The following is a 10150-nucleotide window of genomic DNA, read 5'->3' as shown; positions in this document are numbered from 1 at the left end:
GAAATAAAGTAAAAAGAAACTTAATAAAAAAGGTACTCACTTTTTTCATGGTATCCTGCTAAAAGAGAAAAGAGTTCTCTTTAAGAAATCTTGACAAAGATTGGGACAAGAGGAAGAAAAAAAAATCAAGATATTCGTTATCAGATTTGTGAAGTTCACCTACAGCTCCAACATTAGTTGAAATTATCTCCAAGGATTTCTTGAGAGGAATCCAAGGCAGCTCCAAAGATTGTTTAGAAGGCATCTAGCAAATCATTGGTGAGATCTTTCCATCTTTTATTATTATCCATCTTTCTCCCTTGTAATGTATTATTATGCAAACCAAAAGTTTCTCTTGATGTGATGATCCTCTAATTTGTTTAAAGAAAAACAAACAAATTATAATCCTCAAATTATTGGTATAGAATATTTAGAAAAAGGCTTGGTGGCCTCATGATTTTTTTTCTTTCGCTTTGGAATGATTTTTTAACTATAACGTCCCATTTCACATCCATGCAATAGTTTATCACGATATCTCTGTACAAAAGAAATGGGATAATACTTAAAAATAAATAAACTTTTATTAATATCTTAAGAGTAGTACACTAATGCACAAGTATGCTCGAACATTAATTGGAATGGGACGCACTCTAAAAATGGGAAGATCGGGACACACTCTAAAAATGGAAAAGTTTACCGTAACACTCTTACACACACCACACTTACACTTTCTTCTCACACAAATAATAGTGGGTCTAGACCCCTATTTATAGATGCCATAGGTCAGTGGAGCGCTCTGTTTTTGGCTTCTAGAATGATGTGCAAGAAGAGCCTAGAGAGATAAACAATAGTTCATGATGGATTTTAGGAATTTCAAAGAAATATTTAGAATATCCAAGAGATATCTAGTGAAGAGTAGAGAGAGAGAGTTGTTGTTGATTTTTAGCAATCTTTTGTCCTTGTAATGATAGAACATCCAAAGAGAACCTCTCAAACAATAGCAGGAAAAGATAAAAGACAAACCAACAAATGAAAAGAGGTCAAAGAGGATGAGCAAAGAAAGCAACAACAAAACAAGTAATGTATATTTATAGAATTTTACTATGGTATTTTATAATATTTTATTATAAAAGATACTTAAGATATTAGACATTACCACTTTTATATATTTATTATTTTTTAAAAAATAATAATATTATTATTATTTTTCTTTTTTCTTTCTCCCTCTACTTGTGGCTTCTCAGTGCCCACCACCATCCCTCTGTTCTCCCGCCCGCGGCTCCTCTATCTCCCTCCACCTATGGCTTCTCTGCCCCCCGCCCCCTGCCACTTACAGCTCCTCCACCCTCATCCCCCCTCCCCCAACGCCCTTGGCTCCTCCACCCTTCCCCACCCCCTAGCACTCACAGATCCTTCACCCTCGGTGTCCACCAATGCGCGCGCCTGCAATAACCCCACCATCCCCTGATGCCCTCAGCTTTTGTGCCCCCTGCAGCCCTCGACTTCACCATGCCGCCACCACACACCCTCTCCCTCATCTCCTTCACCTTTGGTGGCCCACAAAGAAAGCTTTTTTAAAAAAAAAGTTCAATTTAATTGTGAAAATAATTTTAATTTTTGAAATATTAACTACACCAACCATGCACATGAGTACTTCAATCGGTTAAAACCTGAGTGGTCCATGTTTAATTTAATAATTAAAAATAAATAAATAATAATAAAATTAAAATATCTTTTGAAGCATCTGGCAAGGCCCGTGCTTATATAAGTCTTCATAATATTTTACTAATATTTGCGGGTCATTTCCTGACTTTAGACCCTGCCAAGTATCTCTCTCGCTGCAGTCATTTTTTTAACAATATCTCCTGTATGCAGCCGTTCTTTGGGTACTTTGCTGGAACATTGTAACCCAATGCTGATCACCAAAATTAAGCACTCTCGTATCTTGTCTTGTATAGTGCATCTTTGTTGTATGTCATTGATAATTTCGTACTCTTCCTCTCGTATCAATTGTGGATCTACGATGTTCATAATTTGAGAAGGAAAAGCCATCTCAACAAATCGATGAAGATCTAGGCTTTCATTGAAGGTTTCATCAGTGGGTCTCTTTCCAGTGAACATCTCCAGGAGAAGTATTCCATAGCTGTACACATCTCCTTGAGTTGATACATCGCATCCCAAACCGTACTCTGAGATTCATTTTGGTAATGACGTTATATGCTTGTACAAAGACATCGGCAAAAACATAATTAAACATTCAAGATAAAACCCTCAACAGATGAAACAAAGAAGTGGATTATTTCTCTTTGCCAGCCAAAGATTATATTAGAAGCATAAATTCAAATCAAAAGGTAAAAATATATTGTACTATAATCAACAAGCCGGATTATTTCATGCATGAGTAGAAGACGTGATGTGAAAAAATATTGAAAATGATCAAATGTAATAAGAAAATAGAATGAAATTGGTCGAACTCAAACTCAAAAACCTGGGAGTCCACGCGATAGAAGCTTGATATCAACGAGATAGCGATAAGTTAAATAAGATCCGCAAATCAATTTTCAATTTCTTTGCAATTGGAGAATGTTGTATTAGATTCAAGCATGAATAATGTTCTAATTAACTTTGCCAAAGCTGCTTATAGTTAAAAGAGTACCTATCCTTTATTTGGGTACAGCTTTCTACCTGTCTTTAGCTGCTCACTATTAGTATATATTAGCCTATGTAGGAAGAAAATTAGAAGTAGAAAAATTTATGCATGGAGTCTCACCTGGAGCAATATATCCAACTGATCCTTTTATTGCCACCAAGCTAGCAGATATGGAGATCAAGTCAGTAGATTCAGAGAGGAACTTTGCCAGCCCAAAGTCACTCACATGGGCAGTCATGTCAACATTCAGAAGAATGTTTGTCGGCTTAAGATCGCAATGCACGATTGGCACTGGGCTGTGATGATGAAGGTAATCCAGTGCAGAAGCCACATCAATGGCTATGCTCACTCTCTGTTCTAAATTCAAAATCCTCATCGGGATTCGCTCATTCACTTTTGGATGCAGCCACTGTTCCAAGCTTCCATGCTCCATAAATTCAAGAACCAATGCTTTGAAATCATTACCCCTAAAATCAACACCAGAGCATGCAGTTATAATTTTGACCAGGTTGCGATGACGGATGCTCCTCAAGGCCTCACATTCAGCTATGAAACTCCTTGAAGACCCCTGCTGCTGAAGGTTCTGTATCTTTATAGCAACCATCTTTTCATCAACCCACTCCATGACCCCTTTATATACGGAACCAAAACTCCCAACACCAATCAGATTTGCTGAAGAAAACCCATCAGTTGCTTTGACCAATTCGGCATAAGAGACTCTAATAAGTTCTGTTCTCATGGTAGCCATGGATGGATGTCTCTTTCTTGATTTTTCGTTCCAGTAAAGTAAAATGAAGAAGAGAATCAGAGTCAAACCTAGAAGTCCACTGGCAACCGTGATGATCACTACGGAGATAGCAGCTCTCTGTTTTTTCCCGTGCGGTTGGGCAGAGGAACAGGGTGGTAGATGCAGTTCAGGGATGCCACTGCAGATCCTTCGATTTCCAATAAGTGAAAATGCACTCATATTTGCAAAGACCCCGTCTAGCGGAACCTCGCCTTCAAAGCTATTGAAAGAGAGATTCAGAAACTGGAGCGAGTGAAATATTTGGAGATATCCTGGTATATTCCCCGATAGCTTGTTGCTTGAGAGGTCCAGAAATTGAAGGCCTTTTAGATTGCCCAATGATGTCGGGATGAACCCTTCAAAAAAGTTACCACTCATATCAAGGTATACAAGGACCACGCATTTGCCAATGCTATCAGGGATTGCACCGTACAATCTATTCTCAGAAATATCGAGGTTATTGACATTTATAAGGTTGCCAATTTCGGAAGGTAGGAACCCATGTAATGCATTGTGTGATAACCATAGGCCTATGGATAGAGAAGACAGGCTAAGAATCTCTATGGGTATGGTGCCTGTAAGCTGATTGTCAAAGAGAGCGAGTGACTGCAAGTTCTTGCAGTTTCCAAGTTGGGTTGGAATGCTTCCACTCAATTTGTTACCGTGCAGATCGAGCCAATTCAATTGACTAATGTTTCCGAGTGAAGGTGGAATTTGGCCGAGGAAATTGTTGTGAAACATATTCAGTACATGCAGTGCATTAAGATTTCCAAGAGAGGCAGGAATATTACCTGTGAGAAGGTTTGATTCCATGCCAAGTACCGTCAGGCTTTTCAGGTTCCCTATATTTGAAGGAAGGCTTCCAGATATCTGGTTATTGGAAAAAGCAAGGACCTGGATTTCTGTGGAGAGGTTGGATATTGAATTGGGTAAGACACCAGCAAGATTATTGTTGTCGATAAGTAGGGCTCTCAATTTGCTGCAGTTGGTTAGAGCAGTGAGGAAGCTCCAATCGTTGGCCTCCTTGGCTGCTAGTTGGTTCCCGTCAAGGGACAAGACTGACAGGTTCTGTAAGTTTCCAAGGGTACAAGGGATTTTTCCATGGAGATTGTTCATTTGGAGCTGAATAAGATACAGCCCAGAAGCATTAGATAATGAAGAAGGGATAAGTCCGGTGAACTGATTGAAGGCCATGTCGAGCCAACTGAGGTGGGGAAGAGTGCTGCCTATGTCAGATGGGACAGTCCCTCTGAGACTATTATATCCCACACTCAAAAACTTGATACTTGAGAGATTGTATAGACAGGGTGGAATCGTGCTTGATAACTGGTTTAGTGCTACACCAACGACAATAAGAGAGGGTAGACGGCATAAGGAAGATGGAATGACTCCTGACAGGGTGTTCATTTCAAGATCAATGATGGTGGCAGAGGACAGGTTCCCTAACCAAGGAGGGATGCCGCCTGTAATCCTGTTGCTGCCCAAGCGGAGGGATTCCAAAGAGGAGAGGTTGGTGAAAGATGTTGGGATGCCGTTGAGAAGATTCTGATGTAGGTCAAGTGTAATTACCTGTCTGCAGTTTCCAAGACTGAATGGAATTTGTCCTTCCAGAGAATTCAGGCTTAGATTGAGATATCGCAGCCGATGCACAAGGCCAAGCTCTTGTGGAATGGATCCTTTGAGTTGGTTTTCTTGGAGACTGAGTCGTCGGAGGAATGTGAGGTTGGCTATGGACGGTGATATGGTGCCAGCTAGGCCAAGTGAGGGTAAGTCCAGAGCAACGACCCTCTGAGGGTGCCGACTGCCACATGTGACACCTTTCCACTGGCAGAAATGAAGCGACTTGTTGTCCCAGGAGGACAGAGCCCCAGATGGATCATCATGAATATTAGACTTGAATGAAATGAGAGCCAAGTGGTCACTCCCGCTTCTGCTGTTATTCCCCATCAAGGGGGTTGCACTGCTGGTGATTGGAGGAAATTGGGGAGATGGGAGCAAAATACGACATAAGAGTAGAAGAGTGGCATGCATGAGAGAGGACCACCAAGATGCCTTCTTTGAGTTGCAGAGACAACCCATGTACGCTAGGAAGTTGAGAGGAAAACAATGAACAAGATAACTTGGGGGAAGCTTAATTTGGATGACCTGCTAAGAGCTAGCATGCAGACTTCATAATAGGATTTCTTGGCCAGCTGATGTCTGGAGGAGTCTCTTAAAAAAGAAACTGAGGAAAGATGAATGAAATTACCTGCCAGCTGGCATTTTAGCGAATCGAATTTCTGCCGCACATCCATGCACAATAATTGAGCGTGAATTATGGAAGAACTAAAGAAAGAAGCAGTAGTCTTGCCGGCTCATGTACGTTTTCGGTGCACAGTCTTGTCCTATAATTGCATCGCATGCATCCTTTCAAACTTGAAGTTTTTAATGTCTCAAATTCTTGGGACGCAAGAAACATTTCAAGATAACTTTCTCACATTTTATACCACCAAATCACGATTCATTTATAATTACATATTTGTTTCTAACACTAATTTGAAAATTGATTATCAAGTCTACATAATAATCAGCAATCATTTTTATCAACTTAAACATAATTATTCATTATATGCATATCAATAAACATATGTGTAGACATGGAAGATACAGATGCATTTTCGTGTCTGATTTTTAGATGGTTCCTATGTTGGATTTTTGTTTTTCTGGAACACCTGACATCTGGCACCTATCTCATGTCCAGATTACATTAACCAAATGCTCGCTTAATAGAAATCTCATTCTTGTTTTAAGAAATTCAGAAATTTCATTCAAAGAATTCGATCCCATATGGTGAGTTTGTAATGCTAGTGCTGAGTATTTCTTTGAGCGATAAGCGACGGCACAGGACATTATTTTCAGGCAGAAGTCTTTTCCCTCTTTTTTTTGTGGTGGGGGGGGGGGGGGGGGAGGTGTAGCAAAAATCTTTTTGACTGACTTGCTGTGGAATAATCTGTGAGAGCTGATACCAACCCCAAGGGACAAAAGCAAGTCTTCAAGACTTACCATTGAAGCGGGTCTTCCACGCAGAAAGTTCTTGGACTACTGTTTGGTTGCATGTCTCACGCAGAGGATGTTGGGTGGATGTTTGGCCTAGACATCACCTTCCAAGATCTTTTCAGTACCACGCGATACAGTAGGAAGAAAGAAAAAATAAAATAAAAAAGAAAAATAATCAAAATACGTGGATCAGCCATAAAAGGGCTCACCTCCATGGGGCATGCAAACTTCACTATGAAAAAAAAATTTTACAAGAGGAGACCTCACCCTCAACCCTTGTACACCTAATTCTCTCTCACTAGAAGTTCCCCTCACAAAAGCTCTCTCTCTCTTGGAAGATCCCCTGAACCTCTGAAGTGCCTGAAGACCGCTGTCCAGAAGCCTCCTGCTCCTTGTCTCTCAGTGCTTCCGCCTCTCTCTTCTCTCTTCTTGGGTTCTGCGCAGCTGAGAAAATGAACCACACTTCTCTCTGTTCGTCACAGGCCTTTTTAAAGGCTTAAACTGGGTTTAAACATAATTAGATTAGGTTTAGATCTCCTAAACAAGCCAAATCACGCTCTTGAACCATCGGATCGTCATCGGGAACTCACTGGACCGTTCGATCGCGATCGGTCCATGGAATAGTGCCATGGACCGCGTGAAATACGTGAAAAATGCCCACACGGTCCACAGGCCCAGCTGTGGACCGCCCGGTCCATGGTGGACCGGTGTAAAGGGCCAGGCAGGCCGCCTGAACCTAGGCCGGCCTGCACGCGCGGGCCTGGGCCGCGCCTGCACGTGGGCCCGCACACGGGCTGGGTCGAGCATCCCGCACCCCTGGGTCATGCGTCCCACGCGCCGCCGCCTGCGGCTGCACCGCTGCTACCCGCCACCGGCCGCCGGCGGTCCTTCACCACCTCGAGTCTCGTGCCGATTTCAAAAGCTCGTATCTCCTTCATCCGAGCTCCGTTTCGGATGATCTTGATCTCGTTGGACTCCATTTTTCACCGCGAACCTCACTGTAGGCTCAATATAGGCTGAATCTTAAGGCATCAAATCCTAACAATCTTCATCTCAACTTGATATTCGGCCTCCTCCAAATTCTGAGAGCTTCTGGATCTCCTCGCCCCCATGCCCTGGGACAATCGTCTGCTGATCATGGATGGGCAAATATGGGAGTCGAGCTAGGCTGCTCGATCCCATCTCCATCGTATGCTGTGCTCCTCCTGACCTGAGACCTGCTCGAGGCATCGTCCTGCGGCAATAGAAATCTCACTTTGCGACGTCGCCTCTCGTCCTCCCGAGTCTCCTGTCTCGTGCCCGATCTGCCTCCTAGAGCTCCACCTCACTCTGGGCTCCACCTGGCTCCCGAAGCTCCACGTCGCACTGGGCTCCCCGCCAGGAATAATATCATCTGCTCCCCTTCTTCCCCTCCAGCACAATCCTATTGCCGCGTAGCACCCTCAAGATTCCTCCACCAGCTACCGTCCTGTAGCCTCTCGAATCCAGTCTGCTAAGTGAGATAAGATTTCGCCTGAAATCGGATATGTATCGGACCTCCCCCAATCTCCTCACTGCACCATCATGTGTCCTCCAGCTGACCGTCCCAATGCCTCTGATCGCACAGCTCGATCCATCCGGCAGATATACAGTGCCCTCACTATTCTCCAGGGAGTCAAACTGCTTTTCTATGCAACATACATGATAGGGGCATACAGAATCTAATATCCACTGCGAAAAGAAGTAAATACCTCGTCAGATATCTCAAAGACATCTCCATCTGAATCACTGCCGACCGTCGCTATAGCAGCCACCATCCGATTTTTGAGTTGAGGACAATCTCTGGCTAGATGCCCTAACTCCTCACACCGGTAACACCTGGTTTTGCTCGGAGGGACTTAGACCCCCCTCGTTGCGATTTCCTGTCGCTCCGTCTACCGCCTCCTGCTCCTCCAGAAGCCACCAAAGCTGAGCTATCACCACCTGAGCTCGAAGCTGGATTCTCCCTCCTGAGAACCTCATTCTGGAGTATCACCGCGGTGACCTCGTCCATCTTGATAGTGCTCTTCCCCACTAGAAGAGCAGTCATCAAGGACTTATACGAAGGGGGAAGCGACGCCAGCAAAACCAACGCCCTGGTCTTCTCCTCAACGTTCTCGCCAACGCTGAGGAGGTCGGTGAGGATCTTCTGGAAGTGGCTCAAATGCTCCTGCACGCTCTGTCCCTCAGTCATCCGCAGTTGGTAAAACTGCCTCCAGAGGAAAAGTGTGTTGGTGAGAGACTTCGTCGTGTATAACTCCTCGAGCTTTGACCATAGCACCGTCGGAGAAGTCTCGCTCAGCACATGGATCACCACCTCATCCGCCAAGTACATGCGGATGGTACTCACCGCCTACATCTGTAGCCATTTTCAATCCCGCACCTCCATGGTGGTCGGCTTCTCATCGCACAAGAGAGCATCGATCAACCCCTGTTAGATGAGCACGTCCTTCACCCTTACCTGCCACAAGGAGAAATTGCTCTTACCATCGAACTTGTTGATCTCCATCTTGATTGTTCCTGTCTTCTCCATCTTCAGTCTTGCTCACCACCACTGCAATCTGCGTCCTTGTACCGCCTGGCTTTGATACCACTTGTTGGGTGGATGTCTGGCCTGGACACCACCTTTTAAGACCTTTTCAGTACCACGCAATGTAGTAGGAAGAAAGAAGAAACAAAATAAAAAAGAAAAACAATCAAAATACGTGGATCAACCACAAAAGGGCTCGCCTCCATGGGGCATGCAAACTTCACTATTAAAAAGAAATTTTACAAGAGGAGACCTCACCCTCAACCATTGTACACCCAATTTTCTCTCACTAGAAGTTTCCCTCACAAAAGCTCTCTCTCTCTTGGAAGACCCCCTGAACCCCTGAAGTGCCTGGCGACCGCTGTCCAGGAGTCTCCTGCTCCTTGTCTCTCAGCGCTTCCGCCTCTCTCTTCTCTCTTCTTGGGTTCTGTGCGGCTGAGAAAACGAACCACACCTCTTTCTGTTCGTCACAGGCCTTTTTAAAGGCTTAAATTGGGTTTAAACATAATTAGATTAGGTTTAGGTCTCCTAAACAAGCCAAATCACGCTCCTGAACCGTCGGATCGTCACCGAGAACTCACTGGGCCGTTCGATCGCGATCGGTCCATGGAATAGTACCGTGGACCGCATGAAATGCATGGGAAACACCCATGTAGTCCACAAGCCCAGCCGTGGACCGCCCGATCCACGGTGGACTGGTGTAAAGGGCCAGGCAGGCCGCCTGGGCCTGGGCCGGCCCACGCGCACGGGCCTAGGCCGCGCCTGCGCACGGGCCCGCGCACGGGCTGGGCCGCGCACCCACCTGGGTCACACGTCCCGCGCGCCTGGGTCGCACGTCCCACACGCTGCCGCCTGCGGCCGCGCCACTACTGCCCGCCACCAGCCGCCAGGGTCCTCCGCAGCCTCGAGTCTCGTGCTGACTTCAAAAGCTCGTATCTCCTTCATCCGAGCTCCGTTTCAGGTGATCTTGATCTCGTTGGACTTTGTTTTTCGCCGTGAACCTCGCTGTGGGCTCAATGTAGGCTGAATCTCGAGACATCAAATCTTAACAGAGGACATCCTTATGGCAGAAAAGTTAAAAAGAAGACAAACAAATTGATGATGATCCAGATGTGCACTTGATTAAGCCCGAGAGGACCTATCGTTATCG

The 10150-nt window shown here is 44.8% G+C and overlaps 1 protein-coding gene across 1 annotated transcript; it reads right to left on the bottom strand.

Moving 5' to 3' along the window:
• Positions 1–1485: 1485 nt before the first annotated feature.
• Positions 1486–5586, bottom strand: LOC105035827 (uncharacterized). Its single transcript, XM_010911529.4, has 2 exons — positions 2750–5586; positions 1486–2168 (listed from the first exon to the last, which is right to left on the bottom strand). The coding sequence occupies exons 1-2, from the start codon at positions 5493–5495 to the stop codon at positions 1792–1794; spliced, it is 3123 nt and encodes a 1040-aa protein (XP_010909831.3). The 5' UTR covers positions 5496–5586; the 3' UTR covers positions 1486–1791.
• Positions 5587–10150: the final 4564 nt, after the last annotated feature.

The sequence above is a fragment of the Elaeis guineensis genome, chromosome 12, assembly GCF_000442705.2.
Source record: "Elaeis guineensis isolate ETL-2024a chromosome 12, EG11, whole genome shotgun sequence".
In the NCBI taxonomy this organism is placed as follows: Eukaryota; Viridiplantae; Streptophyta; class Magnoliopsida; order Arecales; family Arecaceae; genus Elaeis; species Elaeis guineensis.
This window is presented reverse-complemented; position numbering and strand designations above follow the sequence as displayed.

What these genes read in the sequence shown, in the direction of transcription:
- LOC105035827 (XM_010911529.4), bottom strand. Translation starts at nt 5,495, where the DNA reads ATGGGTTGTCTCTGCAACTCAAAGAAGGCATCTTGGTGGTCCTCTCTC. An exon ending in AGTTGGATATATTGCTCCAG is followed by an intron (nt 2,169 to 2,749) that starts GTGAGACTCCAT and finishes AATGAATCTCAG; the next exon opens with AGTACGGTTTGGGATGCGAT.